This window comes from Battus philenor, unplaced genomic scaffold, assembly GCF_028537555.1.
Source record: "Battus philenor isolate CCGP_79_NKW_IND1 unplaced genomic scaffold, ilBatPhil1.0.hap1 SCAF_10, whole genome shotgun sequence".
Classification (NCBI taxonomy): domain Eukaryota; kingdom Metazoa; phylum Arthropoda; class Insecta; order Lepidoptera; family Papilionidae; genus Battus; species Battus philenor.
In genome coordinates, this window is record NW_027181662.1 from 8,867,907 (window position 1) to 8,890,904 (window position 22,998).

General features: G+C 33.9%; 2 protein-coding genes across 6 annotated transcripts in view; one reads left to right on the plus strand and one right to left on the minus strand.

Annotated features, from left to right (window-relative positions):
* LOC137927251 (uncharacterized) overlaps window positions 1-14,599 on the plus strand; it is a 37,084-nt gene extending 22,485 nt beyond the window's left edge. For both annotated transcript variants that reach the window (XM_068771033.1, XM_068771040.1), the window contains 9 exons: window positions 8,890-9,293; window positions 9,401-9,561; window positions 9,850-10,051; window positions 11,679-11,773; window positions 11,982-12,223; window positions 12,308-12,552; window positions 12,626-12,875; window positions 12,950-13,120; window positions 13,259-14,599. In XM_068771033.1, the coding sequence (XP_068627134.1) occupies window positions 8,893-9,293; window positions 9,401-9,561; window positions 9,850-10,051; window positions 11,679-11,773; window positions 11,982-12,223; window positions 12,308-12,552; window positions 12,626-12,875; window positions 12,950-13,120; window positions 13,259-13,759 (2,268 nt within the window). In that variant the 5' untranslated portion in view covers window positions 8,890-8,892 and the 3' untranslated portion in view covers window positions 13,760-14,599. The remainder of the gene's footprint in view (window positions 1-8,889; window positions 9,294-9,400; window positions 9,562-9,849; window positions 10,052-11,678; window positions 11,774-11,981; window positions 12,224-12,307; window positions 12,553-12,625; window positions 12,876-12,949; window positions 13,121-13,258) is intronic.
* Atg16 (Autophagy-related 16) overlaps window positions 1-22,998 on the minus strand; it is a 159,997-nt gene that overhangs the window by 120,731 nt on the left and 16,268 nt on the right. The window lies entirely within an intron of this gene.

Consider the following 22,998-nt stretch of genomic DNA (forward strand, 5'->3'; position numbering starts at 1 on the left):
TTCATTCGTATCAACTAAAGATGGTTGATGAAATATAATTAATTTCCGTTTGGATTTCGTTACCGTTAAAAATTACGAGCATTTATTTGGACATTGGTGGCTTCTGCATTCGATTACCATTCAAAGTCTTAAGTTGTAGGTAAGCTTTATTAAGACATTGAGATAACAGACAATATTACCAAAATTTATTGCAATACGAGTTATATTTCAAAGAGTGTGTATTAAAAGCAAAATAACGACATAGTATACTAAGCAAAAAGTAAACACGCAGATTTTTTTTATTGTCGGAAGTAACAGTGCTTTAACTCCTCTCACTGTTTGAAATTCAATCTCCAGTGGTAGTTAGACTTAGGTGCTACATTACAATCGTTAGCGCAAAGTTCGAATAAATAACACCGCAGAGTCCATTTCTGTGAAAACTTGTAAAGCGGTAAAATAACTTGCGTGTTAAACTGCTAGAAAGGCTCTGGTAAATATGTGAAAATTACTTATTGGGTGCGATTTCTTATCATTATTATTGGTTCCAGACATCTCGCGGTCAAATAACACAAAAATGTGGTACAAAGTAATATCTACTGTTCTACATAATTTTCCTGTTTTATTTGTAACCGCAACGAAATCAGCTATTCTGTAATACTTCACTTCATTTTACTTAGGGATTATTGTCATTGATCACAATTGTAGTCAGAGTAAGACTTATTTGGCCATGTTTTATTTATTATTTAGTATCATATATCACTGCTATTGATGAACAAGATTCATTTTACTAGCGTGGGCTTTGACAGGCTACTTTACGGATTTAGTATTTCGAAACTCTACAATTTATGTCAATTTCAATCTGTATGCTTTTTGTACTTTTTGGTACGAGCACAGGTGTTGTATTGATAAAATTTTTCTTAAAGCCACAAAAATTGTTAAGATAATAGATGGATAATAAAAAAATATAAGAATTAAAAACATATAGTTATCTAATTTTTTTTTTGCAAAAATAAACTCAATGCATTAGAAACAATGTCTTAATGCGCAGAGTTTTAAAATCCAACACAGAGCTTAAAAAACAAAATATTACAACAGATTTTGAATAAGTCTCTTTCTTAAGAATCGTTTAATAATAATAGCGACAAACGGTAGTGCATAAGTATTTTTGTATTTAGGTTTGTAAGTATCGTAGCTAACTAAATTACAATGTCATAGTATCATTCGAGATCATAAAATACTTAAAATTTCTTTACAAAAATTCTGAAAAAAACCGATCGTATTTTAATGGGCGGGCCGTATCGCCAAACATTGGCTGTGGGCCTTGTTTGTTATGTTATTAGTATAAAAATATATCGTCTTATTTGTTTTGTAATTCACCGATTTCCATTTCGAGGGAAAGCCAGCACTAGGATTACGTTAAACTGTTTTCAGTTGTACGACACAAAATTACGTTAAAATTTTTAATTAATTATAAAGTTATTTAAATTATTTGACTGATGTCAAAGAGCGATAATAAAAACCATTATGTAGATTTTGATTTTCATCAACAGTATAAACAATATTAAAACCACTAGTACATATATTGACATAAAGATTATTAATCTAGAATATTCTGAGAAGCTATACGGTCACATTATGCAATTTTTTTTTAATGTAACACAAAAAGTAACAAACGTATTAAAAAAAACCGTTTACCAAGAAATCGCACAGCAATATTCGACGTTGAATCTAATTTGGGTTGAAGCGAAAAGGTAACCGTATCTTTCGAAAAATTGCCGATTTGAACGTAACAATCGGGGACGCGTGTCTTCATAAAAAGAGGAGGCTGGTGACGAATTCGGATTTACCGCGTGAATTTAGGCAATTGGAGTGGGTACGGCAATGAATGGAGTAAGCGCGGTTGGCGGCAGCTCGTGCGCAACTCTCCGGCCATCAACCGTTACACTGCACCAATTCATCGGACAGTTAGTTGCACGAGCCTCTTTCTAAAGTGACCATCATCACCATCTACAATAATCCACACTAGTTACTATAACGATTTACGATAACGTTGTGATATGAATTTAACAAGACCGTAGCACATCGTTAGCCCATCGTTTGCCGTTCTTTAGGTGGTTAAGTAAAACAGGTCTTCCCTTTCTCGCCTGTAAGGAGTGCACCTGTCGTTGTCGCGTGATGATAGATGTGAAAATAAGCGAGTGACATTACCTAGATTTACGAGAGGCTATAAAGATCGTTGTCTAAAAGAGCGCTACCTTGTGAGTGTATGAGCGCCCAGAGCGAAGTCAGTCGTGACCGATGCGCGTGTGCTGTTGTCATCGTGCGGCACTTGTGATTATCATGTTTGACACCTACTGTTTGTCACGATGTCCCATTGTGAGCTACCCATGTTACTAGTTTTAACGGGAACTAAAAATACACATTAGAAACATTGAATCAAATTATAGCTTATTAAATATTTTTTAAAATATCGTAGAAAATATAATAAATAAAATATATTTTTTTCCGTGAAGTACTAACAGTAGTAGTAGCAATAGTAACAATGAGCCGCTAAATCCGTTATCTATTACCCACAAAATACATCATCGGCACAGTAAAAGCGGTAGAGGGGAAATAAAGTGTAAGGCTACGTCGACCTCCGCAGACGCAATAATTGAGCATAGAAATCAAATTACAGATGATTGATGATTCCGTTATGGTACGGCCAAAGCCGCAGAGGCCGCCGAGCGAATCGTGTCATTTGCGTCATAGGAATTCGACAATATATCAAAAAAATATTTATTATCCTCATTTATTATAAATTACACATAAAATCTCTCGTACATTTCTATCACAATTTTTATTAATTAAATTAAAAAGATTGCTTTATTAAAAGCCATATTTGTTTTTTTTTAAATAAAAATTGCATTGTAAGTACTTACAATAATTAAATTAGGAAAAACTGTAACAATACAGCTAAATAAATGTTAATGTAATAGAAAATTGACTGGTTATTTTGCATCTAATAAATAGACAAAGTAAAATTACTATAACCTTTTGACTCGAGGAATGAAAACGGAAAGCTTGCAAATGCCAAAACTGAATACACTGATAAATAATTCATGTACGGCAAAAGTAGAACAGAAACGTTCAAATCAATCGCTTCGGCGGCGAGTAGACAAGGAGCGACACTGTAATTTTATGAGGAATGCCATATAAAACGATTAGGGGCAATAAATGCCTGATCGACTCACGCGTTCGATGCTTTATGACGTCGTTGCTTTAGCAGTCAGGTATTTATTTATGCTATGAAAATGATCTTTAGGAATACGTTCTGTGTTAAATTTTCGGTTGCTCCCTGACATTTGAAAGTAAAAATATTAACGGTAGATGTTGAAATCGAGGTAAATATAATTGTCCAGATAAAAATATTTTGTCTAGTTTTAATAACGTACGACCAAATGCTAAAAATATTGTTCGATTATGATAGTATTGATCGGATTTATAGCAATCGAATCTTAATAATTAAATTTTAATATCGACGCATTGTAAACTGTATTTTATCTTTCAATCAAACATACAATACCATTTATAAATGTTCCTTACAAAATTCATCGATTTTTTTTATTTTTACCTTCCAACGTTTGCGTGGTTGTCAGTCATTAAATCAGCCGTCACCACATCATTAAAACAAAATGGCAATCATAGAAGTAATACCGTGAAATGTTTAAAAATCGTAATTAATTTCTATAGAATATAAATTTGAATTTTGAAAAATGCCTTGCACTAGTTATTGGCATAAAACGTATATTTACTGATTTACAGTTTGAAGAAAACGTATTATATTTAGGAAAACAACATGTTTTTGTTCTAACAATGCAACTTAAGACAGCATTTTCAGTTAACCGTCGTAAAACGAAACGAAAATTACACGTAATGTAGGTAAGCTCCTATGAGAAACCGCTGCAAAGCTTTGTTCTCACAAAAACGTGTTAATACGAGACAAATTTATAATACGACGGACGCTATTGTAGCATGTATTTTAAATAAATATACTTCACGGATTAACCTCAATAATTGCTAAATTTTTGATTTAAGCTTATATAAAGTAAACTAACTACAAAGATTAGACAATATAAAAACTGTAACTTGTTTCAGTAAAAAGTGTAGACTACAAAAAAGTACATTGAGTACTTCAATATCTGCGTCAAATTCACCTTCATCTGGACACTAATGTGCTTTTATGCAAAGCCACACAATAACAGAGCCTTGCATAGATTGTTATAGTGTCATTAAGTCATAAAAAGAAATGATGGTAAAAGGTTTTAAGCAATCAAATGCGAAAGCTGGATAAGTATAATAAACTATATTATGGAGTAGTCGACACGTACATAAGTAATTTGTGGAATTTTTTACTTCATACGCCGTCATCTTTGACGCGATTAAACAATAAAAGATAGATTTCTTATGCGAACGTGAGTTTTATTTATATGGAGATTGCGATAATGAGGGAACGTGAAAAGTAGTTACGAAGCAGGTCCGAAGAAAGCCGGCATTGAAACGGATGTGTCGGGTGCACCTGAAACCTAGTTCCGTTTGCCGCTTTGGTCAGGAGACCGTCAACAATAAAATAAAATTATAGGATTTAGTCACTGGTCTCTCATTGAGCTCTCATGATTAATCGTAGAGAAAAGTGGTCGGGATTGTACATTGGTACGTTGAAATCGCACGTTTTACATTGCAACCATCATTTAGTAGTCGTTACGAATGTTTAAAAACTCGTTTCTTTTTTTAATAAATATGATATTAGTCAAAAATCGCATACCCTTGACAAAGCGCGGCTTCAAATTAAGTCAACATTCCGTAAATTTAATTAAACTTTTAAAATGAATTCGTATGACGACATCGTACATAACATCGGTAGTTTAGTTGTAAATAAAATCCGAGATTAAAATGATAATATTCGACCCCCGTTGGAATGCGAAAGACTTATCGCTGCATCGCGGAAAGTGGTTTGATTTTTCAAATAGACCGTATCTTAGATTTGCGGCGCTTGCGGTGACGGAGAGTAAAAGGCAACATAATATTGTATATACGTATAAGCTAATAAGTCCATCGCTGATAGATCAAGCTATTCGATAACAAGTTGTTTAGACTTGAGTTGCTACACTGGCTTAATTATCAGAATTCTTAATAGAATTTTTCTGTTTATCGTTAGTTTGCGATTATTTAAGCTTTCGTTATTGACACTGTTACTGCGATACATACAACTCTTGTAATAAGATAATACTGACAGAAAATAAAATGAAATGGGATTTATTGGCAATGTTTGAGTAACAGGAGAAATCGCAACTCTCTCATTAATGTAAATCGAAGGCGCAGACCTCCGGCTAGCAATGTAACACACTGACCTCGTCACTGAGTACAACTAGGAAAACCAGTACATAATGGCATGAATTCGCTTAATAAAACATGCAAACTTTGACCTGTATGTGTGTATACGTACAATCATTTGTTTTTCGAATTCCTAAGTATAGGTTAAGTTTGAAAGCATAAGTAAAAATCTTAAGAAAATCAGGTGTATATTATATAAATCGAATCATTTGACTGTTTGATTAAATAGTACGTTATGGCATCAATTTTGCCATCATACATTGTAACAAATATGCGAAAAGTTCTCGTAAAAAGTTCGAAATACCCAATAAAAATTATCATCATAATATCACATTGTAAGCAATCGCATCTTTGTATTATAAATATAGACTTCGTACACTAAACACAACTTGTCACTGGTCGTAAATGTTTGCTTCGTACTGTGTCATGTCAACCCATAGGGAAGTCACCGCAACCATAGGAAACTGACGCAACGAATTCCTATTTCATTCAATGTAAATACTGGAAGTGCAGTCGTAACTCAGATGGATATTAATGCTTCAATTCAAACGCATCTAATAGTTTAGCAAGTGGTGTTCGGTTTCAGAGTAGGTCTTGTACAGTGTCGCATATGTCAATTTATTTTTGAAATATGTTTAATGATCAGCGCGGTTAGAATTACACATAAATTTTAATTAAATTACCTACGAAATGAAGATGAATAACATGTCATTATGTATCTGCACGAAAAATAAAAAAAAAATGTTTTTAAAAAAGTAATAACAACGAACACATAATAACTCATTCAGTTAACGGTAAGTACAATTTGTATTATATTTTTTAATAAAATAAATCGAATAGCCATGAGTACTTTGTATATAAAAAAGGCGTTCGACTTTGCTTTCGATCCAAATAGGAAATCAAAGCCGATGACCATAGTGTGCCAGGTAATACGGAGAACCGTAAACAGCAGGTTCCAGGCATCCGGCTCATTGAAAGCGTTGACCCCATCTGATTGAAATCAGTATAAATTATACGTACTCACTCATTAGTAAAGAGACAAATAAGGGATATATTTTTATTACCGGTGAACGTGAAAATCAAAACATTGATAGATTTAATATTTTGTTCTTTATTGGTGTCAATTTATGAAACGACTTTACGAAACTCCACTTAACACATTAAGAATTTGTCATGATTATTTAGTGGAAATAAAATAAAATTATGGATGCAACTAGACTGTATAAAATAGATAAAACCATAAGTTATCAACATTTCTAAAGCAAAATTAATAAATAAATCGTGTAGCGATGTGAAGTTCCTTAATGGGCGTCGAAGCGATATCGTCCTAATCTCGTATGACTATCGCCATCTTTCTGCGGCATAAAGTCACGTCCTACTTAAAGGAAGCATTGCGCCAAGTTTCTGTCGCACGACCTTCCAATACAGGTCATCGTGTTATTGTAAAGACTACTAACATTAAGTTTAACCCAGATAGGGTCGAACACAATAAGCTTTTAAGGTGTAAAATAAATTTCTCTGAACAAACAACTCGTTTCTTTGTTTATCTAATGATAACTATATTTTATATCTTAAAACAGAAACACTTAAAACGATAAAAGGTCAAACGTTCTTTATTAACCCGTGAACAATTTCACTCTTAAGCATTGCAGTTGGTCGGTTTGCACAGGGCTTGTTCAGGCAGATTCTTATCACAATTGTTCTACTTGCTTTGCCGAGATAATAACTACATTGTGCGATGATCCTTAGTCTTAGTGAATCTTTGTGTATTCTTTTGTAGTTAAAATAATAATTTGTTTAATTTTAACGTCAGTGGAATCTCTGAAATCGTTCCATAATTTTAAAATAGATTTTTTTAAAGACAGAAAAGATGACCAGTAACTACAGAAAAAAATTCAATAGCCGTGTAATTTAATTTTTATAATAGACGTGCAGATCAAATTACAGTCACAACGAAGCCGTGAGTGATATGATGCATGAAATGAATTAGGTTTCCTTTGGTCATTTCTTTCCAATGTTCTTAGAGGTTGAGAAAAATGTTTGTACTTTTATGTTTTAAAAATGTTATACGTGTGAAATGTAGTCAATTTAAGTTATATGTTGAATAAAAAGCATCAAATTACAAAACTAATTATAATTATTTACTAGTTTTGTTGACGCATTAATTTGAATTTTGTTAAAAAAAAATTCAAAAGATTATTGGTATAAGTGTCAAGTGATTAATGATTTGCAGTCGACAAACTGTTTATAAAATATTAACAAATGTAAATCTATGGCTTTATAACACTTGTTCACTTTTTTACTCAGAATCTTGCAACCGCAAATATAACTTTTCATTATTTTGAAGTATTTACGATACTATAATTATTTTCACTCTCAATCTGATATATTTTATTCATAATTTTTTTTTTAATATAATAAAATATATCTGGTATATTCTTTACTTATTTATCCCTAGGCTAATTTGTTAATAACGTAAGCGAAAATATACTACTCAAAAATTCGTTGATAGTACTTCATGGTACTAGCTCGACATAATACACTTACAAGTATATTAACATAAAAAAAACTGTTCATTAACATAAACAGGATGCCCTGAATATACGAGTACTAACGGTCAGTGGTAGGCGCCGCAATCGATTTCGTCGAAGCAAACTTCATCAATCTCATTCATTACTTTTCGGAAGTCAATTTTCTATTGATGATTGACTCGAACAACACAGTGACTTTATTAAATAAGCTATTTAAGTGACAATGTAAAATTACAAAAGGGGTAATAAAGTGTTGGATAGATGTCGCTCAGCTGTAACAATATACACTTTATTTAGCGCGAGGCGTAGTCAAGATATACTTTAAAATAAAATTGTTAAAAGTAATACCGTTGACCGCAGAGTGGAAGAAGCGATGAAACGAGCACCGTTATGGACATTGTGTATTGTGGAACGTGAGCGTATCGTAATGCAGCTCGCTAGTAGCCGCTCGCATATTGTTGCTTCAACGATAAAAACTATTAAGAACTTATTAGTTCATCGTATTCGACGGTGTTACACGACTTTTTCTCAGACTCCAATTTCATGATGAGATTGTTCTCTAAATTAATTCCAACAACGAAAATAATTTGATAAATATAAAACACTTTGTGTCAGTTTGAAAGCCGTAATAGGAATATTCAAATGGACAAAAACATTTCAAAAGTTTTTAAATATTTTAAATCGGAATTAGATTAAATGAGTTCAGATATACGTTTATCAACTATGTGCATAGGTTTTCGGAATACATTGACTGATCTTGCCATACTAAAATTGTTCATAATCGTTGGTACATTTTGATTTATATAGGAAAATACCGTGTTAATAATAAATACGATACGGATTATTAGGTTACGATATTGGTAATAAATTTTAAATTATTTTAAAGAACCGCATTAGACACCTATGTAACTTATCAGTAGACGTTTTATTAAATTTTATTGTCTAAAATTGAATTAGTAATTGTTTAAAAGGTCAACATTTTGATTTTTTATTTCCTTTGTTACAGTTTATGAAGAAAAGGTCCATTTCTGAGAAAACAATGCGGATTCTAATAAGTTTATTAATAGTCGGTAGTATGGCTAATGCCGCTAAAAAGTTTGAAGGCACGCTAAGATCAGCGGTGGATGCACCTCCTCAAGACAATTTAGCCGTGGAATCTGGCTCGCCTGAACCCGCTGTGGTCGACGCGCCGCAAGAGTATAAGAACCAGGAAGCACCACCTCCTCCACCTCCGCCAAAAGAAGATGAAGCGGATGAAGTTGAAGAAGCGCAAGATCCTGCCACGGCCCCAGAAACTGCGTCCGGCGGTGTTCCACCGTCAGCGCCTAGTGGCATCTCAGCACCATCCGCCCCTGCAAACTCTCTTGAAGAATGCGACTCAGAAATGATTGGATTCGAGTTGGTTACTGGGTAATAACAACAATAATTACATTGAAAAAAGAAATTACAATTTTATGGTAATATTTACTAGAAATTTCAATGGTATTAAATAATTAAAAAACTATAAATTTTTGCAGATACGTGTTCTCGGCACCGTCACATATTCTGGACGATATACCTGGCACTCTCATGCTGACAGACTGCTTGGAACAATGTCAAGCAAATGACACATGCCGCGCTGTCAATTATGAAACGGGCCTGTGCGTGCTTTTTAGTTCTGACGCTGACCAGCTTCCTGGTGAGTAATAGTATAACAGAAATTTTCATGATAAGGTTTTTCTAATAATTAAAATAAACAAATGTTAATTTATGAGGAAAATTGCATAGACTACGACAAGAATTGTTGCAAAGGTACGTAAATAACGAAAAAAGAAATAAAAAAAGGTTTATTTCATAACAGCCTTGCTGCAAATCGTTATTGTCTTTACGAAATCTTTAATTTCGTAAAAATAGTTAATAATTTGTAAAAGTATAATAATAAACTAATGTTATTGATAATGTTGTAACAAGTAATTTTGTCAACTAGGGGCGTTAACGAAGTCACAATTCCCTGTATTCACGATCTACGCACAAAAATCATGTTTGGGCGTACGACCATGTGAACGTGCCTGGTGTTTTGACCGAGTACGCGGTTATCACCTAAAAGGACGCGGCAAGAGGACACACACAGTCGGCTCTAGGCAAATGTGCTTAGATCTATGTTTGGGGGAAAACGAATTTGTATGCAGGTGTGTAAAATATTCTTATAATTTATCCTGACCATTTACTTACGGTCGGTCGGTGTATGGCATAAGAAAATATTAAACGAATTATCTGAGCATATGTTTAAACGGAATTACAAACACAATAAGCTTTGTTATCTTGAGTTGGCGATGCGTTGAGCAATATCTATGGCTTTGGTTTTTCTCCGGTTTATTTAGCAAAGCTTCATGCTGATATATACTATTTCTTTATTAGACTGTAAGTTAATTAAGCTACGTTAATAACAGTTTTTAAAATATTACGTTGATGGGCAGGAAAAGTATCAAAAACATTATGCAAAAGTTAGTATTGTTCCCTTGTCCTTAAATACTTCTATATGTGTAAGATTTTAATTTTCCCTGTAATGATAAAAGTCTGTTACAGTGGCGTAGCTAGGGGGTGGCGAGCGGGGCGGCCGCACCAGGCACCACAAGCAAGGGGGGCACCAAAGTTGAAAATAATTTTTTTGAATTGTTTTTTTTGAATGATGAATAATGAAATGTTAAAAGAAAACCATAATTTAAAGTAAATAACATAAAAAGAATATCGAATTATACTACTTTTTGCTAAAAAAGTTGTTAAATAATATGATCATTAAAAAAAGTAAATAGTTACAAATTATAATATACATAGTGTTTAAGCCTTTCATTCGCATGTGAAAACACATAAAGTGTTTTTTAAAAGGGCCCTAAATCATAAAAACACATATATGTGTTTCAAACTAGTCGACACTATTGATTTTGAAAATGTGATTAATGACTTTGCAGGCCAAAAAGCGAGGAATGTTCGTTTTTAAATGTTCCCAATTTATTGGGATAATTTAAAATTATTAAGATCCAATGTTATTTTATATACATTTATTATTATTTTGAACCAAAAAAAATATATATTAATTACATTCTGTTCTGAATTTTGAAATTATTTAGACTCTTTAGGGGGGGGGGGGGGCAAGCCCCAATCTGCCCCAGGCCCCAAATACCATAGCTACGCCACTGGTCTGTTATTAATTTTTATATTTTAATCTTAAATACGCGTGCGTGTATGTGTTTGAAAACAACGTTATTCCAAAGAAACACACGTTCAATGAAAGGCAATGATCTCACCTCCCTATAATTAATATGAAGTGGTCTTATTCACTCGCTTTCAAAATACGGTAGAAATCATCTAAGGAGCAAAGGAGGGCCGTTCGCCACGTGTACCGTTTGGTGCAAATCGTCGTATCTCCATTGAAGCCAACGCCCAAGTGCACCCCGGGCGGCGCATCGCGATCTTCGACAGTCACGACATTTGGCAAATATTCCCCGACGTGGCGAACGATATGCAGCAACGGTGTGGGAGCGCTTTGCCCTATCACTTCCTACTTTCACAATACAATAACTAGTAAATCACAAATTCACAGCTTCGCTACTATATAATTCTCACAAAAAGCAATAATAAAACAAAGAACATTTATCGATATATGCTGCAAAGATACTTTTAATGACATTGTCACGCCTATGATGATAAAGTTTAAACTAGAAATGCTTTTCAATTTTTTATTATTATTTGTAGCCACAACAGATTTGTTTTCGTGCCAATTAATACATATTTTATAAGATTATAATATTGTTTCAGATCGGCAAATTACAATAACAAAACTGGAGAATGTGTGCTGTCAAATATGGACCGAATTACTTTAGCTGGCACTAACTCCTTCCAACCTAACGAAGGTAACTTATACAATGAAAGTTGTTTTTAAAAATTTACGTGTGATCTCGATGAGTCGCCTGTTTTTCTAAAGAAATGCACGTATTTTGTCATAAAATTATTAAATCAATACGTTGTTTTTGGAAGCGAGCTAACCGGTACAAAAGTAATAATTAAAAGGGTTATTCGTTAGACGATTATTTTAGATATAATAATAAAATTATATTGCAGATACTGATTACCTGGAAAACAACTGCGTAGAGGAACCAACCAAACTGTGCGAGTTTAAAAAAATGGGAGGTCGCATTTTGAAAACAGTAGACTCGGTATATCAAGATGTACAAACTATAGAGGAATGCCGAGAATTATGTCTAAACTCGCCATTCCGTTGCCACTCATATGATCATGGTGACACAGGTGACCACGTTTGCCGCCTCTCTCATCATTCTCGTGCTACTCTTGCCGACATTCAGGTAGTTAACAACAAACTCTAAATTTTTATAATTTTCTCAACTTCATATTAAGTGTTCATTATAATATTGAAATATTTTCATCAGGATCCGTACCTAGAAGTCCCTGAAGCGGCCACATACGAGTTGTCATCTTGTTACAACGTATCCATCGATTGCCGTGCCGGTGATATGGTAGCACGTATTCAGACTTCAAAATTATTTGATGGAAAAATCTATGCCAAAGGCAGCCCGAACTCTTGTGTTGTTGATGTCAAACAAAGTCTTGAATTTGAATTACATATGGGTTATGATAACATAGAGTGTAACGTCAAGCAAAACGGACTTGGAAGGTGAAAATAATACATATAAACTCTGTTTTTAAGACAACTTTGTGGCACCTTCATGAATTAAATCCTTTTTCAGATATTTAAATGACGTAGTCATTCAACACCACGACACCATTGTCACATCATCAGATCTTGGTTTAGCTGTTACTTGCCAATACGACTTGACTAATAAAACAGTTGCAAATGAGGTCGATCTCGGTATCCATGGTGATATCCACACTGGTCTTTCCGAAGAGGTTATTGTCGATTCACCTAATGTTGCTATGAGAATTACAGATAGGAATGGTGATGATACAATTGCATCTGCCGAAGTCGGTGATCCCTTGGTATGTAAAATTTTTAATAAATCTTTGCTATTAGTCGTTAGTGTTCTGCTGTACTAATAAACATATTATTTTAGGCACTTCGTTTCGAAATTATGGATCAAAATTCTCCCTTCGAAATATTTGTCCGCGAATTGGTTGCCATGGATGGTGTTGACTCGAGCGAAATTACTCTTATTGACAGCGATGGTTGTCCCACTGATCATTTCATCATGGGCCCTCTGTTCAAATCTGCACCCAGTGGAAAGGTAATATTATTAATGAGTCATTTATTTTGAAATTATTTAAATCTTGTAATTTAATTGTTCGAATGAAAAGGTTTACAACATTGTTACAATCAACGTTCTATTTCATCAATAAATTTAATAAACTGATTATTATTTTAGATGCTGTTGTCCCACTTCGATGCTTTCAAGTTCCCTTCATCAGAAGTAGTGCAGTTCCGTGCATTAGTCACGCCATGCATGCCAACATGTGAGCCCGTCCAGTGTGATGGAGGACCGAATGAACTCCGTTCTGTTATGTCGTACGGCCGCAGGAAGAGACGTTCAACCCCCGCTTCTCCTCAGGAAAAAATGCTTCTTGTTCAAAACATTCAAGTCACTGATAAGTTTGGTTTCGACAAGCAACGTGCGAAGAATGTCACTGAAGACTCAGTATACGTGAGAGAAACTGATGTAACGTGCGTCAATGCTGCAGGAGCCATGTTGGCGGCAGCCGCTTTCTTAGCTGCCCAACTGGTTGTACTCGCTGCGTGGACCTGCAGCTGGCAACGACGCCGAGCAGCGGCTAAAGCTGCCGAGCTTCTTCCTGGACCGAACGCTCCTTCTGCCCTTTGCAAAGTGTATGACCCTAGTTTCTCTCGTGCACACCAGAGGCACTTTTGAGTATTTAAGGCGTGTCGACGAGCTTAGCGTCCGCAATAATAGTTATATTACGTTAGAATAAAAACCCCCGTCGAGTCTTAGCTACTATAGACGACGTTGAATGTGTAACTTGTCTGTCTAGTAGTATAAGATAAAGATAGCGGTTTTAATGATAGTCCAAGCATTCCCGCACCCAGTGCTATGTACGAGCAAAGGGTGCGGCAGAGCATGACACGGAGACGGGGACGACCACCAGAGCGTGCGTGACTGCGGACGGATGTAAGAGACAACACGCAGTATCTTCTAGTTGAAATTTGTGAATGGGATCGCTCGCTTGTCCCCACCTCCGGAGTCGTCAACGGGTCGCGGCCGTGAGTCGTTATCAAGATCACGTCGTTCGTTCGATCACTTTACGCTCGGTCATCTTTGTCGAAGGCTGATGTCGTATTGTACCATATTATTAAAAGAAAAACTAGCATAAGCATCATTATAATAATAGGGATAAGTTGAAAGTGAAATTTTAGTACCTTTTAGGTAGATAACCGAACGTGCGACCTAAGTCAAGAAACGATAAATCGACGGCCGTCCCTTCATGGTAATTTATTCATCTTAGAGTAGTTACTTTATTTCTATTCTAATTTATATTAGAACTCTAAAAATATTTAATTAATCCAATTTTAAATAACGAGAAAAACAACTAATGCTTAAAGTTGCTTACGACTTATGAATACTTTTGTTTAACTACAAATAATTATTCTTTTTAAAACGGAAGAATTTTTGTACGATACTAGTGCCTTACTGACAATATACGTATTAATAAAATGTTTAAATTTAATTATGTGAACCGTCTAAATTGTCATTACCTACAATAAATATTTTAAACAATTCTTGGATTATTCTTTCATAACCGTTTTACAATAAAGCAAATTACCTAAACCTAGTAACAACACATCGAAATATAGCATACCTAATAACAAATACCAAGGTAAAACTAATGTGAACATTTTGAATAGTAACATATCTACTCAGTCTGCAAATTTGACTTTAATTTTTTATACACAAGATTGATAACTTAATTTTTCTATAACAAAAATATTAAATATTAAGATTTTACAATAATATATTTTGACAATATAAATCTTGATCAGACGATGCAAAACACTACAAACAAAATGCTTAACAAGTTCTTCGTCAGGTCAGAGAGATACCCCTAACCGACATATCCGATATGTTTACATATCTTCCCTTCGAAGGAACTTCAATGAGATGAGACCAATCCATTCATTTGATTATCCCGACCAATTTTTTTTACCACATCAACTATTACTTGTATAAGAATCGTTGTTTTGTAAAAACATCGAAAATTATAATTATCACAAATTACAGTTTGTTAAAAATATGCTGAAGGATATTTTTGGTCAGAATGTGAAAATAGAAATAGAAGCTATTTTTTACATTTTTCTATTGTACAGTTATTGCCGCATTTGCAATTATGATTAAATTTATAATACATTATTTTTTATTGCTCTATAACTATGCGAGATCCTAGACGACTTAACTGTAAATAACCATAAATATTTAGAAAACGGGCCTTTTAAGCAAAACTATTCAATGCTAGAGACTTTAAATATTTAACCTAATTAATTATTTTTGATATATGTACGCGAAAAGAATAATAACTGCTATCGTTGTAAATTTTATGTTATGCGCGTTTCTTTAGTTTTAAAAGTTATAGTTCGTGTTGACGAAATGTGTACAAATAAAAAAAATTGGAGTGTCTGTTCGTAATATTAAAATAACAGGTTTTTACTAAATATATTTTATTTGCGCTGTTTTCAATTTTTGTCTTTCTGTCTGTGAGTTTGTTCGGCCTAATCTCTGAAATGGCTGGACCGATTTTGACGGGACTTATGATGGCAGGTAGCTGAAGTGATAAGGAGTAACTTTGTCTACTTTTATTTTAAAAATATTTTTATAGTAAAATAATATAATGATACCAACAAAAATCAGTGCGTGCCACGCGAAGCGGGCGAGGGACAGCTGAAACTAAACATGTTTTTTGCGAAACTTAAATTACTTTTTTATAACAATTAACGATAAGCGGAGCATTTGTGTGGTACTCGTCTATAAGTTTTAACAGTTTTACAACATAATCAAAGATTTTACCTTTTTTTTTTAAAAAAAAAGACGAAGACCTAAATTCATAGTTTCCTTTGTCATATTTTATATATTACGGCACATATCATTGTTGTTGTATGTTTTGTCTTCAGTGTTGTTACTTGAGATTTCTCTAAAAAAGAGTCAAAATATCTAAGCAATTTATTCTCACATATCTGTTGAATAATAAAAATCGATTAATTAATACTACTACATTGTATTACGGTTCATTATTGGTTGTCTTCCTCATCTTAATAATTTTTTAAAGGAAAAGAAAACATTTTTAACATTTCAGTACGAGATTTCATATGACTTTTAGAATAATTTTAAAGTCCAGACAAAAGGCAAGATGTGTTTATGACACGCAAAATGACACAGAATCCAGGCTCTCGACTGGTTTGAACACGACACATCGAGTAGATGCGATCTCGGAGTAAAGTCAGCACGAAACAATCACGTGTGAAGGGGCACACCTCACGTAAGCGTTCGTGCGGGAGATTGAATCAGCACTAAGGCGACAACGGCACGCGACTAAAGGCACGCGCCGCGAATTTTGTTGCCTTAGAAAGAACCTAATCTTATAGCACGACGACAGGTTTACATCACGATTGAGATTAAAGCATTTATAAACTTGTGTGTAAACGCAACAGTGATAACTAGCTAAAAATTCTAACAAAGTTCTTGAATCAATTGTATTCGAGCGTATAATGTCTTATGGCAGGTTTGATCTCTGATAGTGGTGAATTATGCACGGTCAAGGAAAACACCGCGACGTAACCGGTAAATCCTTGTGCCTTATCCCAAAATTTTAAAGATAAGACTTTCGTCATCCGGGACGCATTCTGTCAGACGATTTTTTACCACAAGATATTCAAACTTATCCAGTAAAATTGGTTACTTGGCATCGAATTCCTTAGGATGGCATTAAGTAGTGGGCTAAGGGAATCCGCAGCGAACTATGGTATGGAAGGAACTATAAGTTGAAGGGCTAATTAAGAAGGAAGAATTTTATGCGTAATTGCAATTATGTATTGCAATAATTGAAAGGTGCATCATTAAAAGCTGCTGCTAAATCTATTTGGTTTGGCAGATATTCCCAACTAATTTCACTTTTATCAGTAACCTGTCTTTGATCATTCATGGTGTTTTATAACAAAACTTCTAGATTAAATACGTTGGAATTTAAACAACACCGTACGTTCGTTTACAATAACATATCGAAATTAATTCTTTTATCCGTGAAATTTCCATATTGGGATACATATAATGTTGAAATGTTATATACAATGGATAATTTACAATGTATAAATATGTTTTGCATTTTAATTTCGGTGGGGGTCATCGGTGACCTCCGTGGCTCTCGAGCACGATTTCGCGCGATTGTCAATTATCTCAAATTGCGTCTTCGCATTGTTCAGTAATACTGCTCAGATTTTATTTCTTAGCGTAGAACGCGAAAAAGCGGGAGTGGAAAGGCAGCTAACCCATCGCTATTGAGCCCGTGACTGATTTTCGATAGAGTTTCGTTGGAGATGTCCGCTACAGGGCATACATGTGACGCCGACCAGGCCCTGGGCTATCGATGGTTGCTGTCCCGAAATGATAGCTTATAGTTCACCAGTACGCAAAACTTTAAAATTATAATGAAAATTAGCAATAGAACTGTTACCGAATACATGAATTGGGCAAATTCGGTGATATTATTCAAACAAGTACCAAGAAAATATATTCAAATTTCCGAATTCAGAATGAAAGTCCCAATATACTTAACAAAATGTGATCGTGAATCTAAAGTTTCCATTTCTCCACAAGAAAGGTTGCTGAAAAAATCACGACCTGAATTAAAAGCAAGGCCGGGAAAAGCTCGAACGGTGCGATATTTTGCAAAATTTATTACCAAAAATTTAAAGAAGCTAGGAATAATAATCCAAAGAACTATACCAAAAAAGTGGTAACAGGTTTAAGAGTGTCTGTTCCAATCTCATCGTAAAGTGCGCGCATAATAAAACTATATTAAATGTATAAAAAAAAACATTTTCAAATGTTTTATACTGCATCCATTTCTTCAGACCAATACATTAACGATGATAATAATAAGAAATTATTAGTGTTGTCTTTTGTCTAACTTTCTTACGTTTTTTTTTTTTTCAATTTGTTCACGCCGGTGACCGGTGGCTCCCATGGCGTCACAGCCAAGTTAAGTGCTGGTCACCGGTGACCCCCGTGGCATTCAACCCATTAAAATATGTCTTAATTTGTAAATTTATGATAATTTATATGAGTTATAACTTTTTTAAGTGTTGGTAGTATTTTTAGTGCTTAATGGATATGTTAGTCATTTATCTTCTTTATGTATTAATAATAAAATGATAATTTTACTGTGATTATTTGATACTATCTACTTGTAAATCAAACGCAATGGCTATTTAAATTTTTCACTTAGAATATGTACTTTACTGGGAGTGCTATCGTAAATATAATTCCAAATAGGTCATAGGTTACACATCCTTCAGAAAGTCCGACAAGTACAAGCAATCGCAGAGCTCGATAATATCGCCTCGTTTATGTGATCTTGTTCCGATGATATTGAACGAATAGATAAAGGTCATATCTAACATGCAGCATCGAGACACAAATGAAATATTACTGAAGGTAACTATCTATTCACATAGCTAATCCTTGACCACTACGGATACACGATTTATAGCAAATACAAAAGGAGCATGTGTTCTTAAAACAATGATTTATTCGAGTCCTGCACATTAAGTCATTGTCTGTAAAATGGATTAATGTAATTTTGAATTATTGTTCAAGGAGTCGTATTCATTTTATCAAATGAAATAAGCTGCGATTTAATATGTTTATCACAGCCGCCATGTGAATTTATTTTAAAAAGACATACATCTGTCTGTGCTTTATTTTTATGTATATGTGTTATATGTATAATAAAACTTTTTCGACGTTACTCAAGGAAAGCTGCAATTAATGCAACAAATTTTGAGTTATGGGCCTTTTTTTAATATAATGTTTCGAAAAAATCTATATTAACTAAATTAAACACTAAGAAATAAATATACGAATGCTTTTATAAAAGAGCTTTATTTTGACATTACCGAGGAAAATTTGGTGTTCCCCTCTGCAAAATGTTATGGCTAGATTATTACAATTATTTCAATAGAAATAATTTAATTTTATGAAAGAATTTAGTTTGAAAGTTTAGTTACAGGCTATTTTGACCGAAACTAGCACATACTTTCCCTGGAAAAGGAAAGTAACTTGGACAATACCGGAGTGGAAAATATCCCTTTCGGCTACTTTCACAAGCATGACCTTATCTTCATTCTTTATAGAATAACTTTTGTTAGGGTTTTTTTTGGAAATACTTGGAGAAAGAATGTGAAGAGAAAGAATTATTAAATATATTTTGTAACATTTTTGACATATATTTTAAACATTATATATGTACATACATGTATATATATATGTATATATATATATATATATATATATATACACATGTATAACACATATACACGGAAGAATAGTCTTTGTAGTTATTATTTACACCAAGTTGAACAAAACCAGTCTAAATTCATTTTACACGATTAAATCATTTATCTTTATAAAAAAAAAACATAATTTAGATACTTATTTAATGTCATTTGTGATATTAACAATCCGAACTTTGCAAATTTGTTTGCGAGGATGTGCGTAACTACGTAATAATTTAATGATTTACTCAGATACTTGTGTATCATATACTAGCGAAATTTGGCTGCTAAATTCTCTTATTTGGCATCCCGCTATTGAGTCACCATTAAAGATGGATGTTATGTAGGTGTGCGTGGGTCGGCTTGACGTAAGACAAATTACAATTTTATCGTTTATCTGCTTCAGCGCAAATGTATAATAAATAAAAACAAATGTTTTTATTTTCTTTACAAGGAATTTTAACTTTTTATTAAAATGACGTTATTACAATTGTTCCGTTGGTGAACGGCTTTGAAGTTAAGAGGTGTAGCCGTGGCCTAGTCATTGACTGTGTGTTCTTTAAATGGCTGGTCCGAAATGATCTTGGTAGGAGGGAGCTAAAATGACTGAACGAAGTGATACACCTACGGATTATAGTTTAAACAGAATCAAAAATCGTATCATAACAACAACCGGCTACGCAGAGAAGCTATCTGAACCCTTTTAGACTCTGGTTGACAAGTCGAGTTAGTCAATTACTACTGTTGGAAGAAGAAGCATCTATATTTGGAAGGATTGATTTAATTTTCCCTGGTCTATCGAAGGTAATAAAATAAAAAAATGTAAAAAGGAAAAAGACAAATAGAAAATATAAATAATCCAATATATTTTAGTTATACGTATAATATATATTTATTTTATATGCAACAAGAATCGTCATCCTCTAAAACGAAGAAACAGACTAAGTGAAGAGCCAAACACTAATTTATGTTATAATAAATAAATCAATTATCCCGCACTAGTGAGATACTTTTACAAACTTTTAAAATAAAAATAGAAAGCGATATAAAAGAGTCGCATAGGCAAATGCCGTTGTCAGTAACTGCATTCTTTAATAGGTTCGATGAATATTTTGTAACAAGAACATGTACAAAGAAGTCGTCTAGTCTATTTAATTAAATACCACTTAGTTTTAAATAAACACTTTCAGTCTTTTCCATAATTTACCGTCATTTGTTATTTAACGTAATTACTGTTGGAGCTTATTAGCATAAAAGTAGAATAATGAACGTTAATTAAGTTTTTATGTCGACAGTACCGTAATAATATCGTAATCGTTTTTATATTAACCATTTTATACTTACAATATTGTTGGACCTCTGCGATCTGACACTGAGTCGCTAAATATATCTTATAAGTCAAATTACAAGTATAAAAACATTAAGTATGAAGTTACTTAATGTTTTATGGTCGAGAATGAACATAACATGCAATATAATAATCAAAATTCAGAAACGGAATTCAGGATAGCATCATCTAATTCTTAGTGTCGTTTCCTGCTGGTGATTGGCTGCCATTGGACTCGATCGTCGAAGTTGCAGCTATTAACATAACTCTGATGCTCATTTTAAACTTAAACAAAATCAGAAGAGTTTCTGCTTGTTCTTGCCTCTTTGGATTTTATCTTGTGCTTAGTGTAGCAGATGGTATTTCTCGATGCACATTAGACGAGACAAGCTTCCGTGTTCCAAATACTTTGTTGTATTGACTCTCTGCAATTCTACACTCAATCATTGAAGACTCAATCCATCCACGATATTTCTATTATCGTTCTGCAATATTACAAATGCTTAGAATTTTCTAATAAGTTTATTTAATGTTCAAGAACAGAACTGCACCACACTTCCTCGTTTAGACGATAATGACGAAGAATGTAGCAATGAGGGTATTATAAATATACATGGCCACTGAATAAAACAATCTTGTTTTAATATTTTCTTAATGTTGTCTAGGATTGATTTTTCTTTACGACGTCTACTGTAGATATAGGCCTCCCGCATAGATTTCCAATAACACCGGTTAGAAGCGGGATGCATTATCAGCGTCTTTCAGCGACCTTTTTAAGGTAGTCATCCCATAAAGTGTCGAATAACAATATTCAACGTCACTGTGTAACCCTTTAATTAATATTGTTCTTAATATTTTAACTGCGTCGGAAAAGTAATTACTGAAGGAGTAAAGGAATTTATTGTAACAGATAGTTCGTACACATAGCATCTATAAAAAAAGCAAACGTTTTAAGTACAAATAGTAATATGAAGAATAAGCGATGCAGGGTCGTCGCGCTGTACGTAGGAAATCAGAGGAGGGTCACGACGCGCCGACGCTAACGACGTACTAATAGCGGTCGTGTTCGCTGACCACGCCCCATCCCCAACTCGCTGGCTCGACAATATTATCCCAACTGACGGATTATGTCATTATTTGTTAACAATAAACACGTGGCTTAATGTTATTCCCTTAAGCTGTAACAGCTTTCTCCGAACGATTGAAATATAATGGCTCTGACTTGTACAATATAACCAGTCTGTTCGTATTTGTGTGTATACAGAATGATTGGTTATAAGCGTAAAAGCTATAAAGCGAAGAATGTCTAGATATACATTCTTCGCTTTATTCACTCATTTGTCAGCGAAAAGCTTCAAAGCTTTTACACTTAATAGTTGGGTATGGATTAAACTTCGATAGAAATGGCCAGATTGATAAAGGTTGCAGGTCCGAAGAAGTAGAAGGGTTCGACTTTTGATGTGCCAAATAATAGGCAGGATTAAGACAAGAATGGGAAGGATCACGTAACAACCCACACAGCATTTCTAGTTTGATGCTTCCCTCAATATCGTGATGTCAGCAGCAAATCGTTTGAAACGGTTAGGCAGATGTTTGAGAGTATTTTCTTTGGATACGATACTGAGTATGGATGCAGAAGAGAAGTGATTATTAAAACAGTTTAAGTTTGGATTTCCGGCTATACTGCACTGTAACTTGAATCAACCGCGGTGCAACGGCACGCGAAAATTCATTAAAACATTAATGAAAAACATCAAAGCGAGTAGTATTTCAAATGGCAATTTCCGAAGTGAAAATATATTAATACCACGAATACCTATTATATCCACAGTTGTGCCAATGCAATTTAAAATTGTTCAATTCCCTATTCGTTTGGCATTTACAATGACCATCAATAAGTCTCAAGGACACGCGATGTTCGTTTGTGGCTCAGATTTGTGCACATCAGGTTTTCACACGGCCAATTATACGTGTCATGGTCACGAGTGGGCAAACCATCCAGTTTGTTTATGTTAGCTATAGATGGACGAACGAAAAATATCGTACACACAGCATTGAAGGAATAACTTTTAGTTTTACTGTTTTATATATATACACATGGGATTATCGAACAATAAGCAGCGGTTCCGAAGAAATATCTTTATTTCATTTTTAGCAGCATAACAGTCTTTTAAAAAGTTGGTAGAAAAGACTTAAAAATAATTTTATATCTAATCTATAAAGCCATACTTGTATTCATCTAACCCAGATGAATCATCTTCAGGGCTTGCCTAAGCTTTCATTAA